The following is a 12184-nucleotide window of genomic DNA, read 5'->3' on the forward strand; positions in this document are numbered from 1 at the left end:
TTTTTAACTAGGTGAGATTTATGACTTACTATATATTGTTTTTTTTTAGCTAAATGGACAATCAAAAAATCTATGAATGATACAGTCACCACTAACAATATGAAACAACTGCTATTAGAACCTACGAACCCTTATTATATTTTTAATAAATTCATACATAATATATTTTAAAATAATAGTCATGTCATAACATTTTCTTCTAACCTTGTTCATCAACAATTTCACTATATTCTAGTAAAAATCTTTAAATTTCTAAAGTCATGAAATAAAATTGTCTTATCAATATAAAAATAATATCATTATTTTAAAATAATAATAATAAACTTAAAATAATTTTTGCTCATAAAGAAACTGTTACTTATTCGTTTATTCATGAGACCTAGAGGTCCTCTAGGCCACTCTCATATCTCTTATAAAAGGTATGATAAATAGAAAGAAAGAAAAATTCTTTCTTCTTTTCCCCTTTTTTTTCCAACGGGAATAAAATTTCCCATTTAGCTTCAAGTACAGAGCCAGGTCTAACCACACCTGCCTTGCCTTGCCACCTTATAAAAAAATTAAAAAATAATATATTGAGACCAATAATATAAATATATATATTAAAATAATTCTTTGCCTTATATAAATACCCCTTCCCTGATTCCTCTTTACCCTTCTTTCTCCTGGGGTTTTTGATCACAGCGAGAGAGAGAGAGAGAGAGAGAGATTGAGGGAAAAGAAAGAAAGAGAAGAAAAGGGTTGGCAGCTTCCCTCCCTTCCTGCGTAAAACCGAAGAAGAACTAATCCATTCTCGCTGAAAGCTGAAGAGATTTCTATCGAGATTCATCCAAGATAGTTCGAGAAAAAGAGGAAGGAGTAGATGTTTTTGTTTCCGCTTTTTTCCTAGCCCCATCCCTTGTTTCCCCTCAAATTTTTCCTGCAAAGCTTTTATTCTTGGTAGAATTTGAAGCTTTGGATCTTCTCCGCGAAATCTCGATCCCGTGCTTCCCATTCTCCCCTTCCCTTTTCCCCCTTTCCGCTCCCTCCCTGGGAACCCAGAAAAGTCCCCCTTTTCCACAATCCTTTCCGATTAGGGTTCCTCTTCTTTCTCCCGGTCGCCCTCGGCGTCGGGAACTTCGGGGCTCGGCCTTTTAGATCGGAAAGCTTCGACCTTGGGATCCGGGGACCAGTCTATTGGGGCATCTGGAGTGTTCCGGGGATCGGATTATGGGCTCTGGTGCTCTGGATCCTTGTTCTTGGCGGGGTGTCAGTTTCCCTTTCGGAGGTTCTCTTTCCCATTAAAAAAAGTTCTATTTCTATCTCTAATTTCGCTCCCGAGTCTCGGAATTGGCCATGTCTTAGGACATGGAAGAAGACTGCACTTTAACGATCATCTTGGTGTTATTCCAATTTCGGTATAGTTGATTCAAGTTACCGGTTTTCTGCGCGTTTTTTTGGTGTTTCCGGTGGTCGGCGATACTATTCTAGCAAACTGGATCTTGGTTTTTGCTGGGGTTGGTGCCTTGACGACCACTTAGATTTTCTGAGGCTCAGTCTGTGTTCTGAAGGTGTAGTTTGACACTTGGAGGGGTCAAAATTTTGCTTTACTAGTACAGTAAGTTTGTCTTTAGATCGATTTCCTCTCCATTTGGAAGCTCCTAGGGTTCGTGTTTGTCTGTTTGGGTGGTGGGTTGTGACGAGGGCAATGGCGAGGTTTTGAAGCTGGAATGTGTTTGGGGACATGGTGCATGGACAGCAGCTTGGCCAGTGGTCGGTTCCCACACTGGAACAGCTGTACTGGAAACTAGGGTTTGTAGCTGATCCAGGGTCTACGTGCAATGTCTCGCTGCTTCCCATTTCCGCCACCAGGATATGAAAAGAAGCCAAGGAGTGAAAACGTAGATTTACTAGCCAAGGTGCATCTTCCATGCGCTTGCTTTGATTTCCAGTAAATGCGTCATTTTTATTAGCTTCATTCCATTGGCTGTTCGATTGATTGTCTACCCTGTAAATCTTTGCCTCGGTGAATTCCTAGTGTATATTCGGAAGTTAATATTTGATGTGGGCAAGATCTTATGCTTCATTTGCCGATCTTAATCTTTATGACTATAGATGCTGTGTTGGTTTTATGGTTTAAAGAGGTTCATGTTTACCGAGATTTCCCAGTATATAGAAAGATATGACAAATATGAGCATGGATAGCTTGATATTCCAACTACAGATACACGAACCAATTTATTTGCAAGAATTGATATACATCAAACTTGCTTGTTACTGTTGCTCAGTGTATTCATGCAGTTTCTGTTGTGAGGTTTTTTTGGGTGTTCAGACAACATAACATAACATGCCTTTTGTGGGTTGCTTGAGGATTGATACAGTGTACACTTGATATTTTGCTTAGCCATATGATTATTGGGATGAGAACAATGAGTATTTTTCTGATACATCAAAGAAGTTTCTTTTATTGGTGAAATGGCAAAGGGAGTGGTTTACCCATCCTTGTTTTTTATACAAATCTGCTGACTCTCAGTGGAGCTTTCAGTTCTGTAGAAAACAAGGCTGCTCATCTGGACTTTTGGTTGTACTAACTAAACAAGTCCAGCACATGATATCATTTCAATAAAAAATCCAATTTTTTTTTATTGCATGAGACCACTCTCATATATTCAGGTTATTTTCTTGTAGTTGGATGAAAATGTATAGACCGCAGTCATTGCATTAACCATGGATGCATACTAGACAAACAATGCTTACCAAATCTAACTCCAGCTATTGGTATTTGAGTCTTGTGCCTGTTCTTTGCTGTGGGCTGAATAATTCATCATTGTTATTTTGCAATATGTTTTTTTTTTTTTTTTGATTTGATTGATGGTGTCCTTGAACTATTTGTAGCTTACTTATCATCGTGTTGTTTAAATCCCTTTTACTACAGCCTCATTTTCATTTATTTCTTTTTCTTGGATGTCAGTATAATGAAAACCACTTCTTGATTTTGAATAGTCACTGAGACAACTCCTTCACATGAGCTTTGGCTCATGATTGTACTCTGCCTGTGCTCTTTAGGTCTGTTATTCTGTTTTTTTTTTTTGTGTTACAAAGAAAAATTCTGCAGATGTGATTTTAGAGATGAGCATAAGGGTTCTTTCTTTCAATGAAAATGTGTTTCATTTGCCTCTTTGTTTTATTTGTTGCTGAGGGATGAATGCAGCTTCATATATTAAAAGTTATGATCTCCCCCCTTAATCTAGACTCTTTCCCAGTCTATAAGAATTTCAGAGAGCTTTAATTTTGATCATATTATAGGTCCTCTACATGCAAATTGATTTTGTAGGTTTCATGGGTTCCTCTCTTAACTAAATTTCTTGCCTAGGAATTTGACCATTTTCTAAAACATTAGGCTGCGCTTGGCACTGTTATCACTTTTTTTAAAAAAAAGGGAAACAGGAATTCTGTTTCCATTTTTTCCAGATTTTTGACAATAGAAAACATGTTTGGGTCACTCTTTTTTTTCTTTTTAACAATGAGAGGAGCTGCTTGACCATGTTGGGGCCGAGAGACATCACCAGGAGGAGTTGTCCAGGAGCTCGAGCACCATACCTTGTGGTTGGGGTGCTCTCCAAAGGTCTCGAGGATGGAGGGGGTTTGGGCGACATCAGAGATGGCGGTGGCCATGGTAGAGACAAGCATGGCCGCTTGGATGGCCGCAAGGCTGGTTGTTGTTGGTAGGGAGGTTGTCAGGGGCATAGGGGGAGGTAGAGCGGGGGAGAAGGCAATGGATAGGAGGTGGGTCTAGCGGAGGGGGCCGACGACAGAGTCGATCCAGCCATCAACTATGTGGTAGAGGCCGATGTGCTCGATGGCAGTAACATGCTCGACGGTGGTGACGTGCGCGAGTCAAATATGAGGAGGTTAGCTGGAGGGGACGAGAGAGTGGTGAAAACCCACCTTTAGAAAAGTGGAAGTGACAATTTTTCACTTCCACTTTTTTCAAAAATAATGAAAGTTTTTTAAAAAAAACAGAAATAGAGTAACCAAACATGTTTTCTACGTCAGATCATGTGTTTCTGTTAAAAAGAAAATAAACAAAATACAGTACCAAACGAGCCTTAGCATTTGGTCGAGATCTCTTAGCAGAATCTGCTCAATTCTTCATGGAGCCCTTTGAACTTAGGATCCAGCTTCGTGACTGAAGCTTTCTTGGTGTTGGTGACTATGTTTTCCTATGAATATGGTCTCTGAAAATATTTAGGGTAATTACTTGTCCAAGCATTCATCAAATTAAAGGTAAAGGTAACCATCAAGTGGATCTTAGAACACTACTAGTTTAAAATTAAGCAGCATATTTTGACTTGTTAAAGAAGGGAGTGTTTATGAATGAGAGTGGGCAAATCACTTGTAGCATGGATATTAAACTATGTTGATGATTATGTGTTTAAGTAAAATGTTTGTTCTCAAAGTTCCTTGAAACATGAGTATAATGTTCAGATAGATTCTGTCAACCATTTTTGATACTTGATTTACTTGTGGTCCATAATCCTATATCTGTAATTCTTTCAAAGTTACATTCTGCTTATTAATAAGGGCTATTGGACTTTCATCAGCTTCTTCCATTTCCAATCTTCATTTTTATGGTGTTATGTCTGGTATTGTTTCTGTTCTACAATAACAATATAAGTAAACACAATAACTATAAATGGGACAGCCAAACTTCTATCATTTTTCTAAGACCATCCGTGTCTATTCTTTTTAGCTCTTTGCTGCAAACTTAAGCGCATACCCTCATTTAGGCTTTCTTTGCCTTTTGTCGCTACTGAAAGGACATTTTATTCCAAGTTCCATTATGTTATGAAATCTTAGTCTCCATTCAGTTTATTCATTTTTCTACCTAACCTTCCTACCGTTTACTGTACATACATACATACATTCATATTATATACATAGATACATATATATATATATATTCCTATCTTTTTTTTTCTGTTTTGTTCATGTCTGCCTTTTCTATGATTAAGCTGGAGTGAATCATAATGCATTGTTGCTATACATTTGCTTAAGTTGTTATATAGTCTCTTATCATATGAGACACTTGTCATTTTGACTTTCTTTTGGGTACTTGTTGCCCTTAAAAGCGACTACATCTAAGATTTAATATGCGATGAACTCCTATTTTCTGTTCTGTGTATTCAGCTTTTATTTACGATCCTTTCCTTATTATAAAGCAATCTATATATGTTGACAATTAAGATGGATTTTTATTGGCATTGTAATTAATTCTATCCTTTTATAGTTTATTTTGAGTCCACCTCTTCAAATATTTAAGCTGGGATAAATCCGATCCATTTTAGAAGATTCTCCAGTAGAAAAAAAACTTCCAATAAGTAAATAGGCAAAAGACCTAACAGTATTTCTTATAATCTGAATCATCATATCTAATTATCTAAATATTCAAGAATTATTTATATTCCTACTTGATATTCACACGAGCTTTTGTTTGGTAAATTCGCTCTAGATCATTTGCAAGTAACATATACAAATGAGAAATTTCTAATTCAATAATTGCACAATCACTTCCCATTCCCAAAAGAACAAGTTTATATTTTTAATAGCCTAAAGCCAAATCTTCATGTAGTCTGCTTCATTGGGAAACTTGCGTAATTCACTATAATCAGCATAGCTCCCATAAATCTCCTTTATGAGTGATTTTGTTGTTGTTAGTATTTGTTTGCTATATTCCACAAAGTCACCATCCACTAATGGTTCTTTGGCTATATTCTTTCTGAAAGTTGGTATGCATCATGCTTATACTTTCCCATCCCCCCTTTCTCTAATTTTCTTCTCTATGCAAGAAAACATTCCTTGTGATTAGCTATCCTGTTATATAACCAAGCTAGTGATGCAATTATATGCATCAGCTTGTCTCTCAGAAATTAGTATCAAAATTCATTTCCTTGAGTCATCAAGAAAATTGTTGTTTCCAGCTAAGTAAGTAAATTATCTATCATCCTGAGATTTCTCAACTTGTGTTTTGTTAAGTCTAAAGCCCTGGATGTACAATATCTCCTTTTTGCTGGGGATGTATATATTGGTTATTTTCAGGTGAAGTAGATGGTTTTTGTTTGCTTGGGAATAACATAAACTAATGGAGCAGGGTGCTGACCTCCCTCTTTTTCTACAATATGATTTGAAGATTTCTCAAGTAACTTGACGGTGGTATCAATTAATCCAAAGATTCTGAACCCTCTAATTTGGATACTCTAAAATCTGGAACTTGGAAGGAATCCTTGTTGAAGAACCTTCAGAAATGTATTTAATGTGATGAATGTTTATTCAGCTCTCTTGGAATGCCTTCGTCATCTTTATTTAAACATCTTTCATAACTGCCAAAAACAAGAAACTCTCATCTTTTGCCAAGCGATGTATCCACTGTCATTATATTCATTTGTATTGGTTTTACCACTACATAGTCCTCCCACCTGTCTTGCATGGTTATGCCAGGATCCTTCATAGATTCGATATATTATCCAGCTTATTCAATGTTTGCTTGTTCTTTCTTTTTTTCTTTTTTTCCTCTATAAGATAGATCTTTGTTGATTGAGTTTCTGCTCCTATATTTGCAGCATTAAATATTAGTGCGTAAATATCTTTTACTTAGAATTTCGGTGAATGTCGGTTATTATTTTTTATCTTTTTGAGGGGTAATGAACTATTTTATTATTATCTGTTGTCACATCATATTTTGATAAAATTTTAGTTTCTACAGTCCATCTATGATTAAAAAATAAAAGAATTGAATTCCATCTTACCTAATGCCCCCTATCTCTTCTTGCTCTGTCATTTCCATATATAACCACTAGTCTTTGATGCTTACTCAAATTTATATGATGTGTAACTTTGTACTTCTGTTACCTTATAGACAATTGGAATCCTGTTATGACAAGCTTTGTTTACTATCTAAACTTATCAGATGTCCATCTTTATCTTTGAAAGATCCATTTGATAATTTCTAGGTCATATGCATATGCTTCAGCAAAATTTAAATATGCAGTCCTCTGTCAATTTCTTGTTTTAAAACCCTTGTAGCAAGTGCTTGAAAAAGAAAAAAAGATCAACAGATTTCTGATACTTGTAGATTTTTTATCTTCTTGGTGTTTTATTTCTAGGGATGGTCAGCATTGAAATTTATTTTAGCTTAGTGTATTAATGTTGCTCGATATTTTCTTTCTCCTAAGTTTCTAATGCTCTTCACCTCCTTTACTTTGTGTATGCTCAAACTTGTGTTCATGCATATACTAGTATTATGTTTTTAATCTGGTAAAGAATTTTTAACTACTTTCATCCAAGTCCCTTTGGACATCACTTTTTTTATCAATTTTCATCTTGTTTTCGAAGCCCATGCTGGCTAGGGCTATCTCTATGTTATGTTGCATGTTCTTACAAAGTCAGATGGATTCCCTATTTTATCTTCTAATGCCGTGAACCTGACTCATGGCTGCTTTCATTGAAATGCTACCTCTCATAAATCTACCCAATGGCCACCTTGGCATCCTTCTACACTGATCTTATTTGTGGGTCTTTTCACTCCTCCACATTTCTCATTGATCCAATAAAGCTTGTTTTCTAACTGTATGATGTAGTTTTCGTTGTGTCTCTATGGTATTCAACGATCAATCATCTTGCTGTAACTTTGGTAAGGACATTTATATCTACCCTTAGGTAGCTAATGCAATATTATAAGGAAAATATTTTTCCAATAAATTATGATTTTTTTTCTTTAGTTCTTTCTTTATCCCATAAAATTATAGTTGAAGTTTTGGTCCATCAAGCTTTGAAACATCAAAATTTGCTACTTTTACAATCCAGATTATTGATTACCCCATCCCCTATATTCATCAGCAAACAACATCCTCCACAAAACAAGCTACAGTAAGGGGTCCTTTAATTATTTGAAAGCCAGTGACCTCTGGTGAAGGATTATTAAAACCTAAACATCTATGCTCCCCTTACGAGTTGTTCATAAACTTGCTTTATTCTTGCACTTTGTCTTTAAATTTGATATCTATTTCTTTCTCATTCTTGCGGGCAAGCAATCACTTAAAAGATAAGCGTGCATAGTGCATACACATAGAAGAGTGATTTCCTCCATGATTGACTTTCATAGAATGAAACTAAATCAATTTCTTGAGTTCCTTGTAACCTATTCAATGTCTATGCCAGTGTATAACTCATAAATCCCAGATCACTTAATCTGATTTGCTTTGTTGGTGGAGTCTCCCTTGGTTTCATGGTATAACTCATAAGTTCGATCAAAGAACAACTTGTGCAAATATATGATTGTTTGTTGTTCTTCCAAACCTTTATTAATCCAAGAAATAACCATGTCTTAGTCTCCTTTAATGCAAATCTGACTGGCTTTGAGAGTGTGAATTGTATAGTTTATACACTTGGATGCTTCATGGGGACTTTCTAAGTCAAGAAAAATGCAAAATATATTTTTTTGTTCATGTAAAAGAACTTTCTTGTTGCTATTGTTGATACTTTCATCATGTCATTGCTAATAATATTTTGAAATCAACAAGCATATGCAATATTTTGATTGCCATTCAACTTTCTATGCTTTGTTCTCATTATTCTAATTTTATAATTTTTACACTTTTTTCAAACTTTTTCTTGGATGTACAAAAATTGGTTGTCTTGCCATGATGACCATGTCCTGGGGCTCATAATAATATATTTGAGTATGTGCTAGTTAACATGTACTCACTTGTAGCCATGGACCAATATAGACTGGCATAGACCAATAGAGATAACATACAAGTTTGTACTCCGGAAACATGTGTGCACTTGCTAACACAAAATATAGGTTTATGGCAGAGACTAACATCACGTGATACTTCCGTCATGCTTCATTGTGAAAAGTAGTTATTGCTTGAATGAAACTCTTCTTCTCAACATAGTTATCCTGCTTTACTGATGAGATCTCAATAGCTTGATCGGTGAGACTTCAATCATCCTGGTGGTGCTACTCCAAATAAGGGAGAAGGTGAGATTTGAGTACTTGTTCAGAAAGAGAGATGAGAGTCCTCTAGGTTGCCTGTTAATCATTCGAATATGTGTTTGCACTCATTCATTCTTCTTTTTGAGATATTATTCAGATAGTGTGTTTTTGTTCTGCTTCTTTGCATTGGCAAATTCTTTGCGAACTGTCTATTTCACATTCCTGTTTGATCAAATCATGCTTAGTATCTACTCTGGCCCCTTTTTAGGCATACTTTCCTGACACTGGTTCATGTAGTCCTTGAAATATTAGACAGCTCACAATCTTTATACTAAAATATTAAAGGGGCATTGCCAATGGTATTTTATATCGTGGCCTTTGTGGTTTTGATCTTTTTAAACCTTTTTTCCTTCAACATGTTGGCATGAGATGTTCTATTTTTATTTGCTATTATATTGGAGTTGTTCTAAATTTTTAAGAGGTGTTTTTTTTGGGCTGTGGTTAAATTTGTGGCTTACCCTTAGATTGAACAACAATTTTCAGGAGAAGCACAAAGAGAAGAAGCATAAAAAGGAGAAGAGGGACAAAGAAAAGAGAGAAGGTAAAGAGAAAAAGGACAAAGACAGAAGTAAAGATAAACACAAAGAGAAGAAAGATCGAAAAGAAAAGCACAAAGACAAGAAAAAAGATAAACATAAGGATAAAAGCAGGTCATCAGAGGATAGAAGAACTGAAGAACAGACTGAGGGTCGCCATGAAGACAGATTTAGGGAATGCAGCCAGAAGGCTGAGGAAGTTAAAGATTTTAAATTTACAGAGGATTTGGGCAGGAGGATCAAGGATGAAGAAAAGGGGGCAGCAAACAGAATGGTCGAGAACTTCACTAGTTCATTTCAGAGAAACACTGAAAAATCGAGTACTGCCACTGTGGTGGAGAAGAAAAGAGTTACAGGTAATGAAATGCTTCCAAATCACACTGGAATGCAAAGGAGAAATGATGGAATGGGACATCCAGCGGATAACTTTCCTAGTCCAATTCAAAGAAAAATTGAGGGCACAGTCTCTGGAACTGCAATGCAGAAGGAAAGATGTGCAAGTAGTGAAGTGGTTCCTAACAGCATTAGTTCAGGGGAAAGAGGAAACACGGCAATGGGCCTATCAGCAGAAAATTCAATGCATTCTATTCGAAGAAGATCTGAGGGGCCATGCATTACAACTGCATCAGAGAAGGAAAGAGGCACAGGTGCCAAAATCGTCTCAAAAGCCAGGGTTACAGTGCAAAGGGCACATGATGGGATGGGCCGACCAGCAGAAAGTCCATCTAGTTTCTCTGGTGCAGTTCCAAGAAAAATTGATGGTGTGGGCCTTGCAACTGCGATGGAGAAGGAAAGAGGAAATGGTAATCCAGTTGGTCCTATCCCCATTTTCACAGAGGAAAGAAGAAATGATGGGCTTGGAAAATCTGCGGCAAAGGATGCAGATAAGAAGATTGAAGAGAGGGAGAAAACCAAAGAGAGGGAAGTGGATGATGGAAAGGGAGAAAAATGCAAGCATGAGGATCGGGATGAGAAGAACAGAGGAAAGGACAAAGACAGACACAAAGAGAAGAAGGATAAAATAAGAGAGAAAGGTGAACACAAACATAAAGAACAACATAAACGAAGAGACAGTGGAAAAAAGGATCAGATTGATAGTCTAAATATAAAGCAATTAGCCCCTGAAAAAGACAATGGAATGAGTACTGGTTCTGATGAAACTGCCAAGAAGAGGAAGGACTTTGAGATGAATGGTTTTTTGCATGGTGAGTTTACTTCACTAGCGTCTCTTTTGCTTTCCTGGGGGACACATTTAAAAGTTTTGTGGTGTTATAAACTTCATTTTGTTTTGTTCAAATTTTACATCACTGCATTTGTCATGTGCCTACAGACAACGATGTACGTCCTAATAAGTTTTCAAGAGCAGCACCTTCCTCTGACCTCCCTGTGGAGAATGGAAGAACACTGGAGTTATCGCATGTTGCTACACCTTATTCTTCCATCAAGCCTGGAGTCCTAAGTAACAGCAAACCAGAAAGAGTCCTAGAAATTAAGGACCAGAAGATAAATGGCACCGCAGAAGCAAAGCCATCTTCAGCTGACTTGAGGCATCCAATTGCTGTAGACACCAGGGAGAAGGCTAAAGCTCCTCTGAAACCTCCTCACCGGGATGCCAAATATCTTAACCAGATATACTCTGTTCCCAAAATGGAAGAATGGCCTGAGTCTGATGATCAAGAATGGCTTTTCAGTAGGGATCGCCTTCGGCCAAAGCCTAAGACGAAGTTTGAGGCTGATGAAACACCTCGTGTGTGGGCTGAGGCATTACGGATTGAGTCAGAGGATGTTATTGCCTTGCCATATGTCATTCCTTTCTGATACTAGATATTCTATTTATGCTCAGACATGCTGATCGCTGAATTCTCACTGAAGGTATGGCAGCATGGCAGAATAGATGCCTGTTTTCTTGCTGCCCTTTTACTCTAATCCTGTTTAACCAGGTATGTGCTTGGACTTCCTGCAATTAGTAGTACATGACCTCCTGGGCTGTTCGGGTACAATGGTTCGCCAGGCATTGCGTGCTCCCAATCGAATGGACTTGGATATATCAACATTTCTTTATCTATACCAATTGTAAGTCCTTCAGGTAGAAATGCATTGGATTAATGGAATGTCCAATGTCCATACCAGCGAACAGAGATGTTGATGGACTTTATAAATTTTCATTTATTTCAAAAATCTGAGGGAACAAGGGAGAAGCAGGGAGTTGTCTTGCTGCAGAACTGCACAATTTTGATTGATTTGTATCATGTAAATCTTTTCATAATTAGAAATGTACAATAGAGGGGCAAAAGAGAGAGAAGAAAATGAAAGAGGCTATTGTCATTCATTCATACTCTGTTATTTGGTCATCTGCTGACTTTATTTGCCTTATAGAATGTGGTGATTATTTGGTAGCTTAGAGGAGGCATTCATTTGTGTTAGTGAATCATTCATTCATGCTGTGGTAGTTGGGAAGGGAGAGAAAAAAATTTGTAGTTCATATATAAAAGACGTTTCCATTTGATGGATGCACAGAAATTCGAAGGAACAATATAAGTGACATTTTTTCAGCGCCACTGCCGAAAAATTTGTTAGTGGCATACAATCTGGACATTAATGGACACAGTTCTAC

At 36.9% G+C, this 12184-nt stretch overlaps 1 protein-coding gene across 1 annotated transcript; it reads left to right on the forward strand.

Annotated features, from left to right (window-relative positions):
- Window positions 1-649: 649 nt before the first annotated feature.
- LOC103709400 (uncharacterized) lies at window positions 650-11964 on the forward strand. The gene is made up of 3 exons (XM_008794709.5): window positions 650-1895; window positions 9518-10775; window positions 10901-11964. The coding sequence occupies exons 1-3, from the start codon at window positions 1818-1820 to the stop codon at window positions 11386-11388; spliced, it is 1824 nt and encodes a 607-aa protein (XP_008792931.3). The 5' UTR covers window positions 650-1817; the 3' UTR covers window positions 11389-11964.
- Window positions 11965-12184: the final 220 nt, after the last annotated feature.

This window comes from Phoenix dactylifera, chromosome 12, assembly GCF_051530095.1.
Source record: "Phoenix dactylifera cultivar Ajwa chromosome 12, Ajwa_hap1_PhDact_Kaust_v1.1, whole genome shotgun sequence".
In the NCBI taxonomy this organism is placed as follows: Eukaryota; Viridiplantae; Streptophyta; class Magnoliopsida; order Arecales; family Arecaceae; genus Phoenix; species Phoenix dactylifera.

Excerpts from the sequence above, each read along its gene's own strand:
- LOC103709400 (XM_008794709.5), top strand. The coding sequence starts at position 1,818 with ATGTCTCGCTGCTTCCCATTTCCGCCACCAGGATATGAAAAGAAGCCA. Across the intron at positions 1,896-9,517 it reads ACGTAGATTTACTAGCCAAG|GAGAAGCACAAAGAGAAGAA; the intron begins GTGCATCTTCCA and ends AACAATTTTCAG. Across the intron at positions 10,776-10,900 it reads GATGAATGGTTTTTTGCATG|ACAACGATGTACGTCCTAAT; the intron begins GTGAGTTTACTT and ends ATGTGCCTACAG.